This window comes from Urocampus carinirostris, chromosome 16 (genome assembly GCF_059441175.1).
Source record: "Urocampus carinirostris isolate Australia breed hairy pipefish chromosome 16, RoL_Ucar_1.0, whole genome shotgun sequence".
In the NCBI taxonomy this organism is placed as follows: Eukaryota; Metazoa; Chordata; class Actinopteri; order Syngnathiformes; family Syngnathidae; genus Urocampus; species Urocampus carinirostris.
In genome coordinates this window covers 2,006,633-2,026,948 of record NC_142364.1, presented here as the reverse complement: position 1 = coordinate 2,026,948, position 20,316 = coordinate 2,006,633, and the positions used below count along the sequence as shown (strand labels likewise).

The window sequence follows — 20,316 nt, the reverse complement described above, 5'->3', positions numbered from 1 at the left end:
CAAGACTTCCCAAAGCGCTTTACAATGTGCTCCACATTTCCCAATAGCGGCCTTGCAGCCATGTAAGGCGCTAACCTGCATATTGGGGGTATTAGGGGTTCAGTGTCTTACCCAAGGACACTTCGACATGTAACACGGACGAGCCGGGATTCAAACTGGGATCCCTTGATACCAAGACGAGCGCTCTACCTCCTGCATCCACCATCCGATGATCGACGGTCACGGGTCGAGCGAGGGTCGTCGTTGGCAGCGAGAAAACAGGTCGATGGCCGGGACGGAGGAGCAAGGGCGGTAACGAGTCCAGAAACAGGTCAGCAACAGGTATCAGGCAGGAAAACAGGGCAGGATAATGTCGGAAAGTACAAAGCTTGCCTAGCGGAGAGCATAGGTTCCCAGACGGTCTGACGGCTTCCTTTTGGAAGACGGGAGTTTAAAGAGTCCAACGGCCAATCGGGTGCCCCGAATCAGTAATCATGACAGTGACTTGACTCTATTATTTGACATAAATGAAATGAAATGATCTGCATTTCTATAGCGCTTTTCAAGTCAAGACTTCCCAAAGCGCTTTACAGTGTGCTTCACATTTCCCAATAGCGGCCGTGCAGCCATGTAAGGCGCTAACCTGCATATTGGGGGTATTAGGGGTTCAGTGTCTTACCCAAGGACACTTCGACATGTAACACGGACGAGCCGGGATTCGAACTGGGATCCCTTGTTTCCAAGACGAGCACTCTACCTCCTGCATCCACCATCCAATGATCGACGGTCACGGGTCGAGCGAGGGTAGTCGTCGGGAAATGTATTGCATATTTCGTCTATTCTTTTTCTATGATTATTTCTACATTCATTTTTCGGCAGTCCTTTTGAATTCTACTTTCTTCCTTTTTTAACTCTTTATTCGACGAGATTTGATGATTTCTCTTCTTTTTTGAATGATTTCTTTTTTGACAGCCGTTTTTCTCACTTTATTTTAGAACGACTTTGATTGCGAGTCAGCTTTGCCAAAAGTGTGGCTTGAAGACGCCACGTGTTTTGGGGCCAGAGCGCAACTTTTCTGCCTTTTCAGACTAAACAGGCCAGAAAATGACAGGGACGCTAATAGTTACGTCTGCGGTGTCCCCGTTTAGTGCTGAACTCATCCCGTTCCCGTTATAACTTCCACCAGGGTGTGAACATTGGGGAGGAAAATCAAAACTGTCATCGCCGTCGTGGTTTTTTTTTTTTTTTCTTAAGTCTACGCCTGTCGACCATTTGAAAAAGAATCAAATAATATATATACAGCGGTACCTCTACCTACAAATGTCTCTACAAAAGAAAGTTTCAGGTTACAAAGTACCTGAACGGGAAAATAATGCCTAAATTATTGGCAGCGCTACCAATGGACCCAACAAAAGTGGACGAGGAGAAAAGAAGAGGAAGAGACTTTTTCTCTAGAGAGGTGTGAAAACACACACCGCCGTGCAGGGAAAAGGAAGGAGCCATCGTCCCATCAGCTCAGTTTACAAAAGACATTTTGGCAAAAATTCCACAGTCTCGGAATTTGCAGAAAGGATTCGCACAAAAATCGTTCATTATGATGCTGTCTTTCGCAATTCCCACAAATTGCCAAAAGCCAGGAAAAGCAGATGTCGTTGGATCATTTTTTTAAGAAATACCAGAAAAAAAAAATACAGCTGAGAACCAGTAAACTAAGTGGCCGGTTCAAAGATAAATTATTTTTTGTATCATTTCCTTTATTCTTTGTTTTTTACATGATGTCTCTCTTGTTTTATGATATTTGTGCAGTAATCTCGTTCGATAATGGATCATGACAGCACAGGTGCTGTTCATCTTAGGTAGAAAGAACAGGCAAAAGAGCTGCCACACATGTCACGGCCTCCCTCTCTGTAATAGTCAAGAGAGGATAACGGATCAACAATCAGTTCATTTTAGACAGGCTACAATGGCAAGCTTCAGCGGGCTGAACCGGAAAAAATGGGCTCTTCTTCAACTGGAGATAATGGTTTCTGCCCGCCCAGGTGCTATTTATTTTCAAAGGAACGTACAAAGGTGCCGCACATGACACAAATTTGCTATCCCTGCTTTCAACAGTCGTCATCTGGGGATAATGGATCATCAGTCCGTTGATTTTAGGCCAGGCACAATGCCACCCTACAGAAGGCCGAACTGCAAAAAAATGGTCCCTTTCGGGCGCCTACTCTCAATAATAGTGGACCAAGGATAATGGATCACGGCCACAAAGGGGGTGTTTATTTTATCCGAAAGAACGGGAAAAAAGGACCAGGCATGACACAAATGTACTCTCTCATATAACATTTATAGCCGAGACAGGGAATTTTAAAAAAAACAGCGACAGACTGCTGTCACAGTCTTGTTCCACAGACAGACTGAGGAGATCATTTCTCCCTCATGCCATGAGGCTCTTGAACCCCACCCGGGGGAGTAAAAGCCCACATTAGACCCCACCCCCACATTTGCATATTACCCTATTTTTATGACAATATGTATTTTCCGTAGCACAATTCAAATACTCTATATCAACACGTTATATTGGGTATTTTTGTATTTTGTATCTTTTATTTTATTATTTTATTTTTCAACACAAGGATATTGCTGGACGTGTGAATTTCCCGACAGGGATGAAGAAAGTATCTATCCATCTATCTATTTAGACATATATCTATCTAGACATCTATCCATCTATCTAGACATATATCTATCTATCCATCTATCTAGACATATATCTATCTATCTAGACATATATCTACCTATCCATCTATCTAGACATATATCTATCCATCTATCTATCTATCTAGACATTTATCCATCTATCTATCTAGACATATATCTATCTATCTGGACCTATATCTATCTATCTCTCTGGACATATATCTATCTATCTAGACATATAGCTATCTATCTAGACAGACATATATCTATCTAGACATCTATCTAGACATCTATCTGGACATCTATCTATCTATCTCTCTGGACATATATCTATCTATCTAGACATATATCTATCTATCTAGACATATATCTATCTATCTAGACATATATCTATCTGGACATATATCTATCTAGACATCTATCTAGACATCTATCTAGACATCTATTTATCTATCCCAAACGCACGTACTTGTATATGGAAGTATATGCAAGTGTTACATTGCGATGGTCGCGTGAGATTGGACTGCACGGGAAAACTTCTCATCTGATATAATAATATATCATCAAAGCAAAATGGTGGCCTTTTGGACGGTGACGCCTCATCACACTCCAGTCATAATCACTTTTCCTTTTTTAACCGAAACAGGCTCCCTTAAATAGATATTTGACGCGACCCGCCAAAATAAAAGACGCAAGCCGCAATCTCTCAGCTGCACTCGAGATGGAAAAGAACCAAACTCTGGATTTTTTCTGGAAAGCTCCGTTCCTACACAGTTCTTCTGACTGTAATACGATTTTCGTACTCCTTTTTTCGCTAAAAGCAATTTTGGCAAATGACGACGGCGACCCGTATATTTTTACACACTGTCCCTTGAAAGTTTTGAGAAATAAAATGTGAAATCGAACAAGAGAGAAATCATATTTAAAAGGAAAAAAAAAAACGACAAGAAAATAAATCCAAACGGGTGAGCTTGCCGAAGCTGGAGGGTGAAAAACACTTCTATGAATAAAAACGCAAGCTAGCTCAGTCGTTTAGCGCTCGACTCAGCGTGCCCCGGCCGGGAGAGATTCCCGTAGAACGGGTTTGGCGCGGAGGTCTCCCGGTGTGGCGCGCCGCTGCATAAAACAAGCGCCTCCTGTGTGGCGCTCTCCCGTCCAATTCCACAAAAACCAAGAAAAATGCGCAGGGATTACATACGCGGTTTCTGGTCAGTCGGCGGTTTCAACATTTGACCGCGCGGCCGAACGCGTTTACACCCGCGTGTCTCTTTCACACTTTGAGAGTAGGAGCGACTGATCTTTTCTTTTTTTAAATGAACAAAAAGAAAAAAATGGTCATCTTCCCCTTTATTCCATTGTTTCCTCCTCTAGCCACTGATGTTATCCACCCAGGCTACAGCTTGAAACTAGTTGCTATTGTATTGTTCACTTCTCCTGTTTCCTCCAACGACAGTTAGTTGTACAAGTGAATTTCATCAAGACCTGTAATTCAGGCCTTTTCTTCAACTGTTTTCCACTCTAGCCACTCATGTTAGCCACATGGCTGCAGGCTATGGCTTGTTGCCACTATTTTTAGTCACTCCTGTTTTGTATACCAGAGTCACTCAGCTTCCACAGACTAACATTGCACAGTTTGGGGAAGTGGGCATCTTCCACTTTTTTTCACTGTCTCCTTCTCTAGCCATTCATGAAAGCCACTTGGCTGCAGAGTATGGCTCGGCACCACCCGCTAATGTTATTGTCAGCCGGTTTTGCTTCTTCCTTCAGTTTTACTGGCCATCTACAGCTTGACGCCACTGAGTTCTATGCTGTATGCGTCTTCAACTATTTTTTTTCCACAGTTTCCATCTCTAGCTACTCATATTAGGTACGCAGCTGCAGGTTATGGCTTGTTGTTAGCCACTATTGATAGTCACTCCTGTTTTGTCCATCAGAGTCGCTCGCCTTCCACAGACCAACATTGCGCAGTTCGGTGAAATGGGCATTTTCCATTTTTTTTCCACTGTCTCCTTCTCCAGCCATTCACGTGGGGCCACTTGGCTGCAGAGTATGGTTCAGCACCACCCGCTAATGTTATTCTCAGCCGCTCTTGCGTCTTCCTTCAGCTTCACCGGCCATCTACAGCACGACGCCACTGAGTTCTGTGTGCGTCTTCGACTTTTTGTTCCACAGTTTCCATCTCTAGAGACTCTCGTCAGCCACTTGGCTGCAGGTGACTTTAAAGAGGAAAATTAGCAGCTGTCTACACCAGTGCCATTTAAGTATACAATGGTCGCTGCTTGTGATTCTTTTTTATGCCTTAAAATGCAATCATTTTTTTTAATTTGAAAGTTTTAAGAAATAAAATATGAAAGGGAACCAAAAATCAACCTGCCTGCCTAAAAAAAAATTCAAAAGCTCGCCAAAAAAAACCCAAACAGGTGAGTTTGCAGAAGGGTGAAAGGCGAGCAGTGTGCGGTCAAGTCAGGGGTGGCGGAGGAGAGAGACTTTGGGTGTTCCCCGGGCCGGAATCCAGCCGGGTCGGGCTCCGGGTTTCTGGAGCAGAACCGGAGCGGGAACAAACGCGGCCAGTATGTAAGCGGAGCCTCCTGGACGGGGACGACGCGGCAAATCCGTAAGAAGATTGTGACACCGGAGCACTTCCTGTACAGCGTTTACGCCATTGACATTCTAGAAGAAGAATAACGCCGACGATCGGGAAATCCGACTCAAAGTGCTGTCTGGAAAAGGAAGACATTTTCTCTTTTCTCTTAGCCAACAACTGCAAATCCCAAATTCGAACACACACAACGGTGACAGTAAAAACAGAACCGAAATCAAATATGCTTTATAGCAAGGCATCCATCTTAATCATGTAATTCTCGAGTTTTCCATTGATCTGTTTATTTATCTATGTGTCGATGCCTTTCTTTGACCTACTCTATTTATGTTCTTGACAACTACAGTTTGGATGACTTTCAATCCTACGGTGATGAGTTTTGACGCACAAAAATGCGTTTATTCGAGGAATCGACTCCTTGGCCTGAAGAATTCTCGTGCCGGCGTGACGAGGGGGCCCTATCGTGGCTGCAGAGCCGAAGCTAAGGCTAAGTGGCTAGCAGCGATCGAAGCCTTCGGTACCGTCCCTAATCAAGGGAAATGTGAAATCTCTACCAAATAAGACCGACGAACAACATCAAAACGTACAGGGAGTGCAGTTTGCTGTGTTTTACGGAAACCTGGCTCACGTCTAGCATCCTGGACGCTAACGTGGAGCTACCCGGCTTCAGCGCTGTTAGAGACAGAAACACAAAAGCCTGCGGGAAGCGGAGAGGAGGTGGACTCGCCATCTACGCGAACAGGAGGTGGTGTCACCCTGGGGACAAAGATTTCCATCTGCTGCAGGGACGTCCAACTTTTGGCCTAGCGTGTGACCTCATCCACTCCGCTGTTGCTAAACTACAACACAGCACCCTGAGGCCATCCTGTTCAACTAAAGGATACTGCTGGAGGTGAGAATTTCCCAGAGGGGATGAATGAAGCATCTATCTATCTGTTTCTAATCCATTCACTCCTAAATGGACGGTTCATGGACTGCGTCAATATTGCGCTTTTCAAGGCATCTGAGACCTCCTGAATCGCTTTACAATGTATTTCACACTTACTGCTTGTGATTTATTTGACACGCTGCCAAACTGTCATGATTACCGATGTGATGCTTCAGCCGTGCCCGCTCCTTTGGCGCCAACTGCCTCGGACTCTGATTGGCTCCCTGTCCTTATTTAACCCCATTCCTTTCTATCCCCTGTTGTCAGTCCGTCTGCAAACCTCAGTTCTCTCGAGGCAAGCTTTTTCGACCCTGACTCACTCCTGTTTTTGCTCCCGTCTGTGTCCTGGCTTCGACCTGTTTTTTGATACGTCTACTCTCCTCTCCCGGCTTTCGACCTCTTTTTGTCCTCGACCATGTCTAATCTCCTTTCCTGGTTTACGACTCCTTTCCGATCCCAACCACGTTTTTGCTCTCCTGTCCCGGCGACTGGCCCGTTTTTCCGTTCCCGACACGCCATCGCTCGACACGGAGGATCCACTTCCGCGTTCGGAGCGACCTGCTTCCCGCCTCCGGCGATCACCGGATCGTGGGCGCAACCCTTTCTCTTTCTTCCAATAAAACTAAGAGAAACGTACGCAAGTGGGTCCTGTCTCTGTTCTGGTCCTGACAGACGATCGTCAGCAAAAGTGGGTTGCGAGTGGGTCTTGTGCAAAAACATCCTGTTTCTTCCTTCCATCGGAGGCTTTTATCCGGGTGCGCTCTGCTCTCGGAAATATACGCTACGCGAAGACCAAACAAGAAACGGATGCAAAAAAAAAGGGTCGCTCGGTATCGCGTATCCAGGAACGAAGAATGGACGTGTCGGAAACGTAACCCGGGAGGGAGGAAACGGAGCCGGGTCCCGCCACCTGACACCGGTGGCTCGGAGCGTAAAAAGCCCCGCCCCACACATGCGCAAACAAGCGCGCCTTTTCCCAGACACAAACAATAATAAACAGGCCATTACGGACAAACGGAGATTGTTCTGGGACGCGGATTTTTGCACTTCCTGTCAGCAGAAAAACAGAAAAAGGAACGGAAAATGTACAGAAAGAGCAAAAAGCTTCATCCGCTATCGATTTCCAATCAAGGCCATTCCTTCCTTCTTTCAAATAAAAAGAATCTAATATGGATATTTTCCTCTTAGTTGATATTGCCCAAGACGCACCACGGGAACTGATGCCCCGGCGGGTGGTTAAGCGATCAGTCAACCCCGATTTGACTTCGTTTTGATATCCTTGTTGATGTCGTTTTCTAAATTCGGCCGAGTGTAAAAAAAATCAAGTGAAAAAGAAACGGCAGCGAATCAAATAATCACCGAAATACCGAATGGATCGGAAGATAGTTTTGTTTTTTTTGTCTCGGTTGCCATGGCACCCAATAGGCCCCGCCCGTGTGGCTTCAGCTGCAGCTTGTTGACAGATTGTCTCCCTGTCAGTATTGAAACTCTCTCCCGTCAGTCCCCTTTTGTCGGTCCGTCTACGAATCTCCGTTTTTACACGGCAAGCCCTTTTTCGCCTGTCTCGTTTTTTTGCTCCTGCTTGTCTCCCGCTACGACCTGTTTTGCTCTCCACCACGACTGTTCTCCCGTCCCGAATAACGATCCGTTTTTGATATTGACCACGTCAACTCTCATTTCCCGGCTTCGACCCATTTTCTGATCTCGACTACGTTTTTTCGCTCTCTTGTCCCAGCTTACTAACCTGTTATTTTCTGCTCTCGAAACCGCCATCGCTTGCCACGGGAATACCACTTCCGCGTCTGAGCAAACTACTCCCCGCGACCAGCGATGTTTGGATCGTGTGTGCAATCCATTCCCTTCTTCCCAATAAAACTGTAAGTAACGTTACGCAAATGGGTCCTGTTTCTGTTCTGGTCCTGACATATTTATAATATTGAATTTTTGAATTGACTCCATTTTGAAATCGTCAGTCCTTTTAAAAAGGAGGAACGAAACACACTCAAAAGATAAGATCATGAAACAATTGTAAATAACAACATTTTTCTTTCATTGTATCATATTTTTAGTAGAACTTTTTTTGGCAGATGAATGCATTTAGATATCCATCCATCCATTATCTGGACCGCTTGTCCTCAGTAGGGTCGAGGGGGTTGCTGGAGCCAACCCCAGCCAGGAGGCAGGGGACACCCTGAACCAGTTGCCAGCCAATTAATTCATTCACACCTAGGGAGATTTCGGTTAGGCCAATCATCATGACATGCATGTTTTTGGAATGTGGGAGGAAACCGGAGTGCCCGGAGGAAACCCAGGCAAGCACGGGGAGAACATGCAAACTCCACACAGGAATGTTCGATTTCATGACCTCGGAACCGCTGTGCCGCCGTGCTGCCCTGCATTTATATATTTGATTATAATTATACTATCATTTTACAATATTGTGATTATAATAATAATATATTTAGATATGAAGCGGTGCAGCTAATGAGATGAGATGAGATTTAGATATGATCATAATTTGATTATATATATATGATTTTTTTAAATGTATATATAAATATACTTTTTTTCTATTTTCAATTTTTTATATACTTTGAATATAATATTATATTTTTTCAATATTTTGATTATAATTTTGTTGCGTGAAATATCTATACACGTTTTTTATAATTTCATACTTTGATGATAGCTTTCTGCAGACTTCATATATTTCATTTAAATTGTTATCGTTTGAAAATATATGTATGACCATTCTTGATGAGTCATTTATTTCTATATGTGAACGATAGAAGTCGCAAGTTCGATTCCCGGCTCCTCTGTGTTATATGTCGAAGTGTCCTTGGGCAAGACACTGAATCCCTAATAAGCAGGTGGGCGCCTTGCATGGCTGACTCCCTATTAGTGTGTGAGTGTGTGTGTGAATGGGTAAGTGTGAAGCACATTGTAAAGCACATTGTAAAGCGCTTTCTTCATTGACACGCAATAGAAATGCAGACAATTTACCATTTAAGTAACGGCTTCAATGTAGCGGAATAAGAGTACACCTTTCTTCCTCACAAATCTACTCAAGAAAGTAGAAAGTAGAGTGATTTAGAAGTACAAAATGTCCCAGAACTTACTCAAGTGGATGCAACAGTGGGACGGCATTAGCTCGGGAGGTAAAAATGGAGCGCTCGTCTTGGGATCAAGAGATCGCAGGTCCGATTCCCGGCTCCTCCGTGTTATATGTGGAAGTGTCCTTGGGCAAGACACTAAATCCCTAATGCCCCTGACAGCAAGTAGGCGCTTTGCATGGCTGACTCCCTATCGGTGTGTGAGTGTGTGTGTGAATGGGTAAGTGTGAAGCACATTGTAAAGCTCTTCATTGACTTGAAAAGCCCTATAGATATGCAGAACAATTCCCATTTACCATATTCTTGCAGGACATTATACTGTATTTATAGAATAATAGTCGCCAAATATATACGTACATACAGTATATTGACAGTATTCCCTTTTTTTGCAGACGACGGATGTACTTTCACTCGAATTTGATGACGTATATATATATATATATTTTTTTTTTTCAGGCGTAAACGAGCTCACCTCCCTGACTTTTGGCAGGGTATTTCTCGGTGCCCCGCTAAGCAAACTCCAGACACGCGTCCAGTTTCTACGGCACGCTGTGCAAAGAAATGTCTGTTTGCGTCCAAAGCCAGCCGGGAAGAAAAAAAGAAAAAACCTTCGCTTCTGCGAGTATTGAAATCTAAAATGGAAGTCGCGACCGTTTCCACAAAAATGGTCTCCCGGTGAAAAGGAGAAGCAAATGTTTGTGTGCATAAAACGCTCATTAGCGTCATTAGCATGCTCATTTCAATGCGATTGTTGCCGCTCGCTCCTCTTTTGTGGCGCGTCTTGAGGTTTTTACAAGCCAATTGGGACCGAGACCCCGGGGACCATTGTTACGACAACGCTAAGGCTAATCGCCCGTCCCCATTAGCATGTGACCTGCTTCAAATTTCAGGGAGAGAGAAGGTGCCGATCCTTTGGCTCGGAAAAGAAATAAACCATTCCGTATCGGGGTCCGCGGATCCCTCCAACCGCTCGGGAAGCGTTTTTATGGACAGCCTTCTCCGCTGTTGACGGTGCCTATACTTGGCGCCAATCCATTTCTTGATGTTGCCAACCTAGTTCTTTGTCTGACCCCCTGGACTGTGCCCTGGAGAATGATCTTGGTCAGTCCTGACGTGACCCTACCACTCAAGTTTTCCTCAACAGTTCTTGAGCTAAGTAGCTAATGCCTAGAGTTTTCCTGTAGCATGGCTTCTCCATGGCCTGGATTTTCCTTTTCAGTCTCAAGCGTAGAGAAAGATGGAAGTAACCAGCGCTTGATCTTTGCTTTCGCTTCGATGTTCTTGTCCCTCCAGATGGGTTTGAGCTACCCTGGCCATGATTTCTGGTTCTGACTCTTCTTCTGATAGGACAGCTCCGAGATATTTCAATTTGGTGACAGGTTCTAGCTCTCTGTGGTTGATGGTGATGTTTGTGGAGGTACCTTGGGGGTTATTGGTCATTCATTTCCATCATGAACTGGCTTGACGCTTTGTACGACCAGATTTCTAAATCCCTGTTCTTCTCCGCCGAACACCTTTTTGAAATCCACAAAGACGTGACAGAGGTTGTTGAAACTTGCTCGGATGAGAACCGTATCCTGTGGTGCTTCTTCTGTCCCTGAATTCCGCCTGTTCTTGGGTTAGGATGTTTTCAGCTCCTGGTTTCAGTCTGTTGAGTCGGACCTTTAGCATGACTCGACGGCTGATGAGACTGATGCTTCCGGAGTTGGAGTATAGTGGATGGTTTCCTTTCTCTGGTAGCATCAACCCCAGCCATTTTGTTTAAGCAAATAGCCCCGTCCTGTTTGCCAGATCCTTTGTCAAAATATCTATAGTAGAGGTAAGATCTCAAGTCTGAGGCTAAAAAGTCAATCATTACTTTGGGTTTGGGCCAGGACAAAAATGTGAATATTTAGGATTGGTCCGGGCTTAGTCCCTTAAATCAAGTTAATGTGTCAGACTCGGGCCTTAATGCCCGCAAGTCGAGTCGGGCTGTTTTTTCTTAGGGCTGATCTTTTGCCTAGTCTATCGTTAGTTTGCCACCATATGACTAAAATAGTGAAGAGATCAAATTGATTGCGTTTTCCGATTTCATCAACATCACAAGCGGTCTAGCGGTTGGGATTTCTGTGCAGTCACTGCTTTGATTCGGGTTCGATTCCCACTGCGTCGAACAGACCTACTAAATATGCCATACCAAACCAACAAGAACCTACAGGGACCAAACATGCCAAAAACAAATGAAAAAAAGAAATAAAACAAGACCATACCAAACCTACCCTACCAAAACCAAAGCAAACCTACCGTATGAACCCAAACCCACCAAAACCAAAACCAACCTCATCAAACCTACCATACCAACAACATCATCATTGCAGCCCCTATCAATCTCCATATGTTGCCTGTGCGAGTACGTGAAATGATTAAACCCTTCCTTTTTCATCTTTTGGGAGGTTTGGGTTGCCATTTGGACTGTGTTTGAAACAGTCATTTTCTTACTTTCACCGTTTTCATCCTAGAATAAAAGAAAACCGCAAGCACGCACGTAAAATCACTCTCCTCCCCTTCATCACCCCCACTTCCTTGCCTCAAGCATAATGCGCCCGACGGAAAAGTAATATAAAAGCAGATAATAGAGGCTCTTTGAACCGTGTTTGGCATTGTTGACACATAACTAATAGAGAACGTTTGAGGGACGACGCTCCCCACGTTTGTCCTCCTACAGAAACCATGTCATTTTCCACAATCAAACATATCTGAGGGAGCGCCAAATAGTTGCCGACCCCCCCCCCCCCACCCCGGTCAGCCCGACCTTCGCCCCCGCTCACCTGGGAGAAATTGAGTCCGTTGAGGGGATGGCACTGCTCCTCCACCTTCTCCACCGCCCCCGTCCTCTTCCTCATCCTGTCGGCCTCCTGGGCCAGGTAGAGGTCCAGGACCGGGACCCCCCGGGTCTTGATATCGGCCTCGGTCAGCGAGTTGACCATCAGCATGACCCAAACGGGCCTCTTGCGTTCCCAGTTCCCGGCGATGGCGTTGAAGAGGTAGTCGGCGTAGAGCCCCTTCCCTCTCTGGTCCGGGGTCATCCAGGACGGCATCATCAGCTTGACGTAGTCCAGGTGGCGCTTGAGGCGCCGGTAGATGTCCCTCGGGAGGAGGTCCTGCAGGTTTTGGCCCCTCGGCAGCAACTGGCAGCTGGCCAGGGCCGAGACGGTGTAGGGGTCGGTCAGGTCCAGTTCGAAGTAGACCACGTTGCTGTCCTGGAAGGCCTGCTTGGAGTTCTCGGGGATGAAGTCCCAAACCCGGGTGTAGGGAACGTGGATGGTGCCGTACAAGTAGGAGGGAGGCTCTCCGCGGATGGTCCACAAGAAGGAGTTCAGGTCGCTTTGCTGCGGGGGGGGGGGGAGTCCGGCTTTATTTCAAGGGACACTGTGTCATGTTCTCTACCAGTCTCTTCATCTATCGCTTTTTTTTCTTCCCTTTACCGTCTCTCGTTCCTTTCTATGTACCTCTCTCATTTTCTCCCTCTTTGTCCCTATCTATCGGTCTCTTTTCTATTCTCCCCTCATTTTCTCTAGATCCCTAACTCTGTCCCCATCTTTATCTATGCCCCTTTTCTCCCGATGAGGTCTCACTCCCTCTCCTTTTCTCTATCCATCTATCTCAAACTTTCTTCTCCTTTTCTTTATCCATCTCCCCCTCAACTTCTCTGACTTTCCATTTTCTCCCCCTCATTTTCCTTCTCAATACCTCCACTGCTGTCCCTTTTTCTTTAACTCGTGTTTTCTATCCCATTTTCTTTCCCTACCTATCTCCCCTTTCTCTAACCCCCAACCCCTTTTTCCTTCTCTGCATTCCATTTAACCCTAAACCCCTCGCGCCCTAATCCCCCCTTTTCACTCCTCTTCCTCTGTATTCTTCTCTCTATAGTTCTATTCATCTTTCTATATTCCCTCCTTCCCTCTTTATCACTTCTTTTCTGCATATCTGTTTCATTTCCATTCTCTCTCTTTCAAGTTTGACGTTTGCACTTACTTTCTTGTTGAGTCGACAGTCGCCGGAGTCGGTCGGGATCCTCCAGGGGTCTGCCCGGACCAGCAGAACCAAGAACGGGAGGATCAGCGCTCTCGGGAGTCCGCTGCGCATCTTCGCGGACCCCCTCCCTGCCCCTCCGAACCTGATACCCCCCAACCCCAAAAAAACTCGAAGTCAGAAGTCAAATTCAAATGAAAGAGAAAAAAAAGTTCTTCCCAAGCCAAGAAAGAAAAAAAAAAAGAAGTGTCCCGAACTACTCCGAGTGGGACAGGCGTCCGCGGCTCCGAGCGTGCATGCTCGACCGCGGCGCTGCTCAGTCCGTCTTCACTTGTTCTGGATTTCTTTCCCCCCCCTCCTCTCTTTGGTCACGTCACGCACGTCACATCGTGGTCTGTTTCCGCGCGTGGCCCCCACGCAGCAGCCGGGCGAGAGAACACCAGGGACTAAAAAAAAAAGTCGGACGATTCGCACTTCGAGTGGTTTTTGGATCGGCGGACGCGCGCATGCGCACCTCGGCGCCATCGACCCCCTGCCGCCCGCGAAGAGTCGTTCGGGAACGAAACAGCTTCACGGGCAGCGGAGTCTTCGAAGCTCGAAATCGGCTCTCTCGCTCTTTTTAATCTTTCTCTATTTCTTTTTCTCTCCATTTATCCATCTTTCTCTTTAATTCTTTTCTACTTTCTCCCAGTCTCTTTCTCTATTTTGATTCCTTCATCTCTCTCTCTCTCTTTTGCTCTACATTTCTTTACTTCTTGCCTTCTCACTTTTTCTCTCAGTTTTTTAATCTCACTCCCTCCATTCGTTTCTCTATTTTTCTTTCTTTCCATCTTCCTATCTCCTTATTTATCTTGTTCTTTTTTTCTTTGTCTTTCTCCTAATCATTAATTCTATTTCTCTCCATTTTTTTCTTATTCTTTTCCTAAAAATCTTTTTAAATTTCTTTCTTTCTATCCATCCATCTTTCTCCCCTTCTCTATTTCTTACTTTCTCCCATCAGTTTATCTCACTCTCTTTATTTTACTACCTTCCTCACTCCCTTTTTAATCCTACTCCATTTCTTTTTCTCTGTATTTGTCCATCTTTCTCTCCAATTGTTTTCTACTTTCTCACAGTCCCTCGATTTTGATTTCTTCACCTCTCCCTCCCCATTTTACCGCCATCCTCCCTCTCTTTTGCTCTACATTTTTACTTCTTGCCTTCTCACTTTTTTATCTTACCTCTCCATTTGTTTCGCTTTTTCTTTCTTTCTATCTTCCTCTCTCTCTACTTATTTATCTTGTTCTTTATTTCTTTGTCTTTCTCCTAATCTTTGTTTCTAATTCTCTCAATTTCTTTATCCCAATCTGTTTAAATTTCTTTCTTTCTATCCATCCATCTTTCTCCCTTCCTCTATTTCGTTCTTACTTTCTCCCTGTTCATCTAGCTCTTTCTCTATTGTACGACCTCTCTCTCTCTGTGTATATATATCCCTCTTTCTCCTTATCCATCTTACATTCTCAGTCTTTTCCCTTCTATTTGTACCATCACCCCTCTCTCCTTTCCCTTACTTTCTATCTTCCAGTTTCATTCTACCCACCTCTGTCTATTTCTTTCCCTCCATTTTTTCACCCTACTTGAAGCTGACTTAAGGAAAAGTGCAGACTTCCCCTTTTCAAAGAAAAGTGAGAAAAACTACAAGCAGCCTCCATTTCCCAAAGCGTGAGAGCGCCATTAACATGTTAAATAGCGAAGGGAGGCGGACACGCCATTCGAAATGGTCGAATTCAAGGTTTCCTATTTGAAGGGAAAGGCTTCCAACATTGAAACACAAACATGCACTATCGTAGCGAGGAATTCAAGCATTTTTAAATCGCTTTTGAGAACTAAAAAGGTCTTCGAAAATGATAGGACCGGGTAACCAGGACCATTTGCTTAGAACGCCCTCATGCGGCCACTTATTCCGTTGCAGTCAATATAGTAAAGCCATCGGAATTTGAGAAAAACAAGTCAATGCATACATAAAATAAACAAATATAGCTCGTAATTCCTATATTTTCTAATTGAAAGATCCTTTTGCACGTTTCACGTAGGAAAATAGATCGTTTATTCTACTGTAATCCTTCTGTAGTGAAAAAAAATTGCGAGTTAAATGGGAACCAATAAGAAATCCAAAATAGTGAAAAATATAAACACAGACATTAAACTAAAAAAAACCGCGTTAAAGATAAAAATAGTCCTTTTTTAATACTGATAGTAGATATTAACAAATATATACTAGAAAAAAAGGCATAAATACATACTATATACATTACATACTTACACGTATATTTTTTCCCCCAAAAAATTATTATTTCGCAAGATTTGACATAAAAGCTTGCGGGTGTAGACTGTAAAAATTGAGTTTATTGTTTTCACTCCGTCTTATTTTCATTATTATTATTATTATTATGTGCCATTGCTAATAGTTTCTATTTTTCCCCATCTTAAATAAATCTATATACATTTCTTTTCTTCAACAATGGCAGCTCTATACTGCAAAATATCGTAGCAGTTTGATTTTTTCCTTTTCTTTTTTGAATATTCTTGCTCCGCAGGCCGTTATTTTGACTGCCTTGAAATGTCTGAATTGGGCAGAAACGGGAGGGATTTTGTTTTCAGGGTCCCTGGCAAAAACCTGGAGCCAATTAGAGCTAATATCGTCCCGATCCAATTGGGCCCGTCCGGAAAATGATCGGTGGCCCCCGCGTCCAGCTCCGCCAGCTCCAATTTAGCCCGGACCACTTTCAAAGTGCGGGCCTCCAAAATCTTCTCCTTCCAATCAAGGGGATTATTGTTTCGACTCAATATCGACCGAGCTATAGATTACATAACAACAATCCGCCCCCCATGAATCCATATAGAGCGGAAGTGAACGACTGAGCGTTTCCAGTCAAAGACTGTTCGTCTTACCGCAAAATGGGTTGAAAGCCGGCAACGCAGGGGCGTTACCACAGGGGTTCTGGGGTGGGCAGACGGACACGCCCAGCCCACCCAGAGAAAAGGACATCGAGGCATATGAGGGCGCGCGCTCTCCCGTTCATATCCGATTGCGTACGTCGGCGGACACTCCCGCGCGCGGGACGACATGGAAGTCGCCTCTCGTTTTGGAAAATGAAAGAATTAGTGACAGAGAGAGTGAGTGTTTCTGCTAGCTTTCATTTATTTGAAACAATGGATAACACATCAGTGGGTTCAAACAAAAAACTCCCTTTTCAGCGAAGATGTATGTTGCATATGAAACATCCCGTTGCTCATTTTCTGGATACAGTCCGAGTCCTCCGGGTGAAAATGACCCGCCGTCACCAAAGCCCTAATAGAAGAAGATCAGTTACGTTTTAAACATCGAATTCCATATCGCCCGAAGATCAAACTTCCATCATCTCTCGATATGTGTTGTACAGTTCTCCCTGTTCACCTTTATTTCTATAACAATAAGAATTCAGTTGATTGAATTTTGTTATAAAGAGCCGATCATTAAGAAAGGAGTTTGTTATTCTTATATCTTCATTCCAATGACTTTTTCCTCCCTCGGACAATTGAAGACAAAACAGTGCGATAGGATGCAAAATAGGAAAAGGAAAACTTCTGCTTACGATTGATCAAAGACTCAACTCAAATATTGTAACATTTGTTTTTGTGAAAAGAATGACCTCTGATTGGATTTTCTACTTTATTTGAGCTCGGTTTTTCTATACAGATGACATGCGAAAGGGAATCAAAATTTTGTTTCTATTCTTGGAGCCAATCTAGAAGAAGCCATAATGAAGCGCACCCACGTGACCTTCTATCGGTCTCTCGGGAGCCACCCGGGCAACAGAGTGAGCTACACATATTTTGACTCTTCCTGCAACTATATCTACAAACAGCCTCCTAGTTTTCTTTCGTTTAAAGAAACGCGTTCACTTTGCCGCTGTTGGTGAGAAACCCAATTTTGGTTACTTGTATGTCAAGTACATTGAAGACAAAGTTGACTTTGACTACAGCTGCGCCAAAATTGAGGGAAACCATGTCACCGCTCCGTGTCATATACTTTCAACACCTCAGCTGGAGGAGCGTAAGGAAAACTCAAAAAGGGATTCTTTTTCTGGAAAGGAACAAAACACTGAGAAGACATTTCTGGGAGTGTCTGGATTGAGCGCTTAGAAGACAGAAAAGAAAGCAAATTCTCGCCGGCTCCGTTTTTCTCCGCCCGGTTGCGACTTTGATAATTAGAAAGAGGAGTGTTGAAATAACAAAGAGTGAACATCTGGCACCGATACCAACTGCCACTTGCATTTTCGCGCCTTGTTTGTGTTCTTTAGTTCTGTCTAAAGTGTCAAGACCTGTTTTTTTTTTAGCCAGGAAGATTGATTGAACACATACTGGAAAACTCAAGTTTGAAAAAAAAAAAAGATGAGAATATAGAAAAACAAGCCCCCCGCCCCTGCCCCAGAAAAAAAAAAGTTGTAGATGTAAAAACACGTGAACTTTATTATGTGAGCGGTGTCGTCAGCAAACTTGATGTTTTTGCCTATTTATCACTCGCACAAGTTTCAGATCGTCAGAAGAATTCGGATATCACGCAGAGAATAAACAACCGATTCCATTTATTAAGGCACAAAAAAAACAAAAACCGATCTGGCCCTATGTGAAAAAGTCATTGCCCCACCACCTGCACTGCGGTTGGCCTGACAAAAACACACACATCAGGTTTGATCAATACGTCTAGACTAGATTGATCTAGATATCGTTTTGTATTACAGCAATTTTTGACAACTGTGAACATTTGAAATGTACCGTAAATTCCGGACTATAAGCCGCTACTTTTTTCCCAAATGTTCAACCCTGCGGCTTATTCAGCGATGCGGCCAATTGATGTATTTTTCTTCTAACAGCCGCCAGCGGCGCTCGAGTACAAAAGGTAAGATTTAGACCGATGGAATATATGCGAGTGTGCTGCTAGCGTGTTTTTGAATAAAGGAGCGTAGGCCGACATCGATATGGCAAAGTCTCTTTCCCATACTGGGGAAGACGACTTTAATAACGTTGCTTATAAGGAGGAAGATGAGCACAGTTTACGGTGATTTTTACAAATACCGTATTTTTTTTTAACAGACCCGTTTCCTTGTGTTGCGAGCGTGTTCCTAGTAGCCTTTTGCTACTCTTCACAGACACGGTTTGGGATGAAAGTTATAATATTATTATTAAAGCTTTGAAAACTCTCAGTGTACCGTCTTTCTTTGTAAATATGTGTAACGATGGATAAAATGTATTTGCAACTGTATATTTTTGTAAAGTATTTATTTTAGAGACTTATTCTGATATGTTTTCCACGGGCGAATCAAAAAGAAGGGGCGAATACAACAGGGGGCTGATGGGAAGTGGAGTAAAGGTGAGATGTGTTTGTGGATGCAGCGGACGATAGTGGATATATATTTTTCCCACCCTTACCTTTGGAAATACCTTTTTTTCATTTGGATTATTTTCAACGGGACCCGGACTCTGCAGGTCTGCGTCATATTTTAACTACCGGTATCATTTTACGTTCAATTTGCCGGCTGTTGTTTTTGGACTGTGTACTTAGGGCTAGGACCTTAGCTTGGCCTTTTGGCTGAGAGTAAGTGTCCCGGCTCCTAGGCTTTGTAGCGTATTATGAACTGACCGGTAACGGATAATGGATAATGAATAATGAAGATAGAACAATAACCCTTAAAAACCCCAAAAACCCCCATTCAATTAGAATTGCGGGACTCAAAGTCGGGTTTGAGTTAATTTCGTGATTGTGTTACATGTTTGAATGTGGGCGCATGTGGCTTATATGCAGGTGCGGCTTGTGTAGGTACAAAAGCGGTTATCCTCTCAAAATGTGGTGGGTGCGGCTTATAATCAGGTGCGCTCTATAGTCCGGAATTTACGGTAGGTTCTTTCATGAGTGTATTTCATTCTTGGAATCCATCGATTACTTACATTTCTGTAATTTTTTTCTGATATTTTGGGTTACTCAAAGTGCAAAATGGTTTCAATTTTATTCGTGTAGAGTGAAAACAAATCAATGCTACTAGAATTTAGTCGAACAATAGATTGTTATCAATTCATTTTGCGCATGATGTTACATTCTTTTTGGTAATATACTGACAGAAAGAACCCCCCAAAAAGTGGTCCTTTTTTATTCTTTCCTTTTCCTATTTTACTTTTCTTTTTTTTGGCTTTAATCAATTTTTAAGCTTTTTTACTTCCGTGTTCTTTTTATCCCTTTCCCCCCCAACTTTCCAATTTCATCCCTTTTTGCCCGCCCTCCCTTTTCAACCCATTTCACGCATAATATGAAATGATAATTGACATAACGTGGATTAAAGCAACAATCTGAAGAGCAGTCGGCGAGCCCGAGGAGTGGTTTTTTTTTAGCGAGCTGAGCCGAAAAAGCCGCTTCTCTCAAAAGAGCCGCAAAAGACGCCAATTCCAGGTCACGTCGCGAACGCACGCTTACGTTTCAAAAATACACTGCCTAAAATTTAACGGACATATTAAATGAGTTGTTGGATTTTCTCGCTTTCTAAATATGGTTAAAGCGCCGTATTTGCAGTTTCTTTCTACACGACCTTTTATTTAGACAGCTGGTGATAATATGATTCTGTGACCATGGCGCTGGGATGCAAGACAATGAAATGTACATTCAAAGTCATGTTGTTTTGATTAGAGGGAAAGAGAGTGTACACCATGAGGGTTCATTCAAACACATTCAGATTTCAAATACATCTTGAAAATGCTCATCTCAACAAATACTAACACGTGCATCCGCAATTATGATTGTCTCTATAGTCATTGATAAAAACGGAGGGAAAAAGATGAGGCATGGCACTCCGGGATCAACCCCTTCGCCCTATTTGAGGTACGCGATTGTGACTTTTCCATCCATCTCTTGCAATTAATATTGTCCAGATAGCTCCCCGACGGCGTCCGGGATTACAACCATTTACTTTTTTCAATTAGGCTTA

General features: G+C 43.8%; 1 protein-coding gene across 1 annotated transcript in view; it reads right to left on the bottom strand.

Annotated features, from left to right (window-relative positions):
* LOC148349967 (metalloprotease TIKI1-like) overlaps positions 1-20,316 on the bottom strand; it is a 49,409-nt gene that overhangs the window by 27,224 nt on the left and 1,869 nt on the right. Inside the window, exons 3-4 of the mRNA XM_088319649.1 lie at positions 13,325-13,466; positions 12,118-12,678 (exon numbers count right to left, since the gene is read on the bottom strand). Coding sequence (XP_088175775.1) covers positions 12,118-12,678; positions 13,325-13,435 — 672 coding nt within the window. The 5' untranslated portion in view covers positions 13,436-13,466. The remainder of the gene's footprint in view (positions 1-12,117; positions 12,679-13,324; positions 13,467-20,316) is intronic.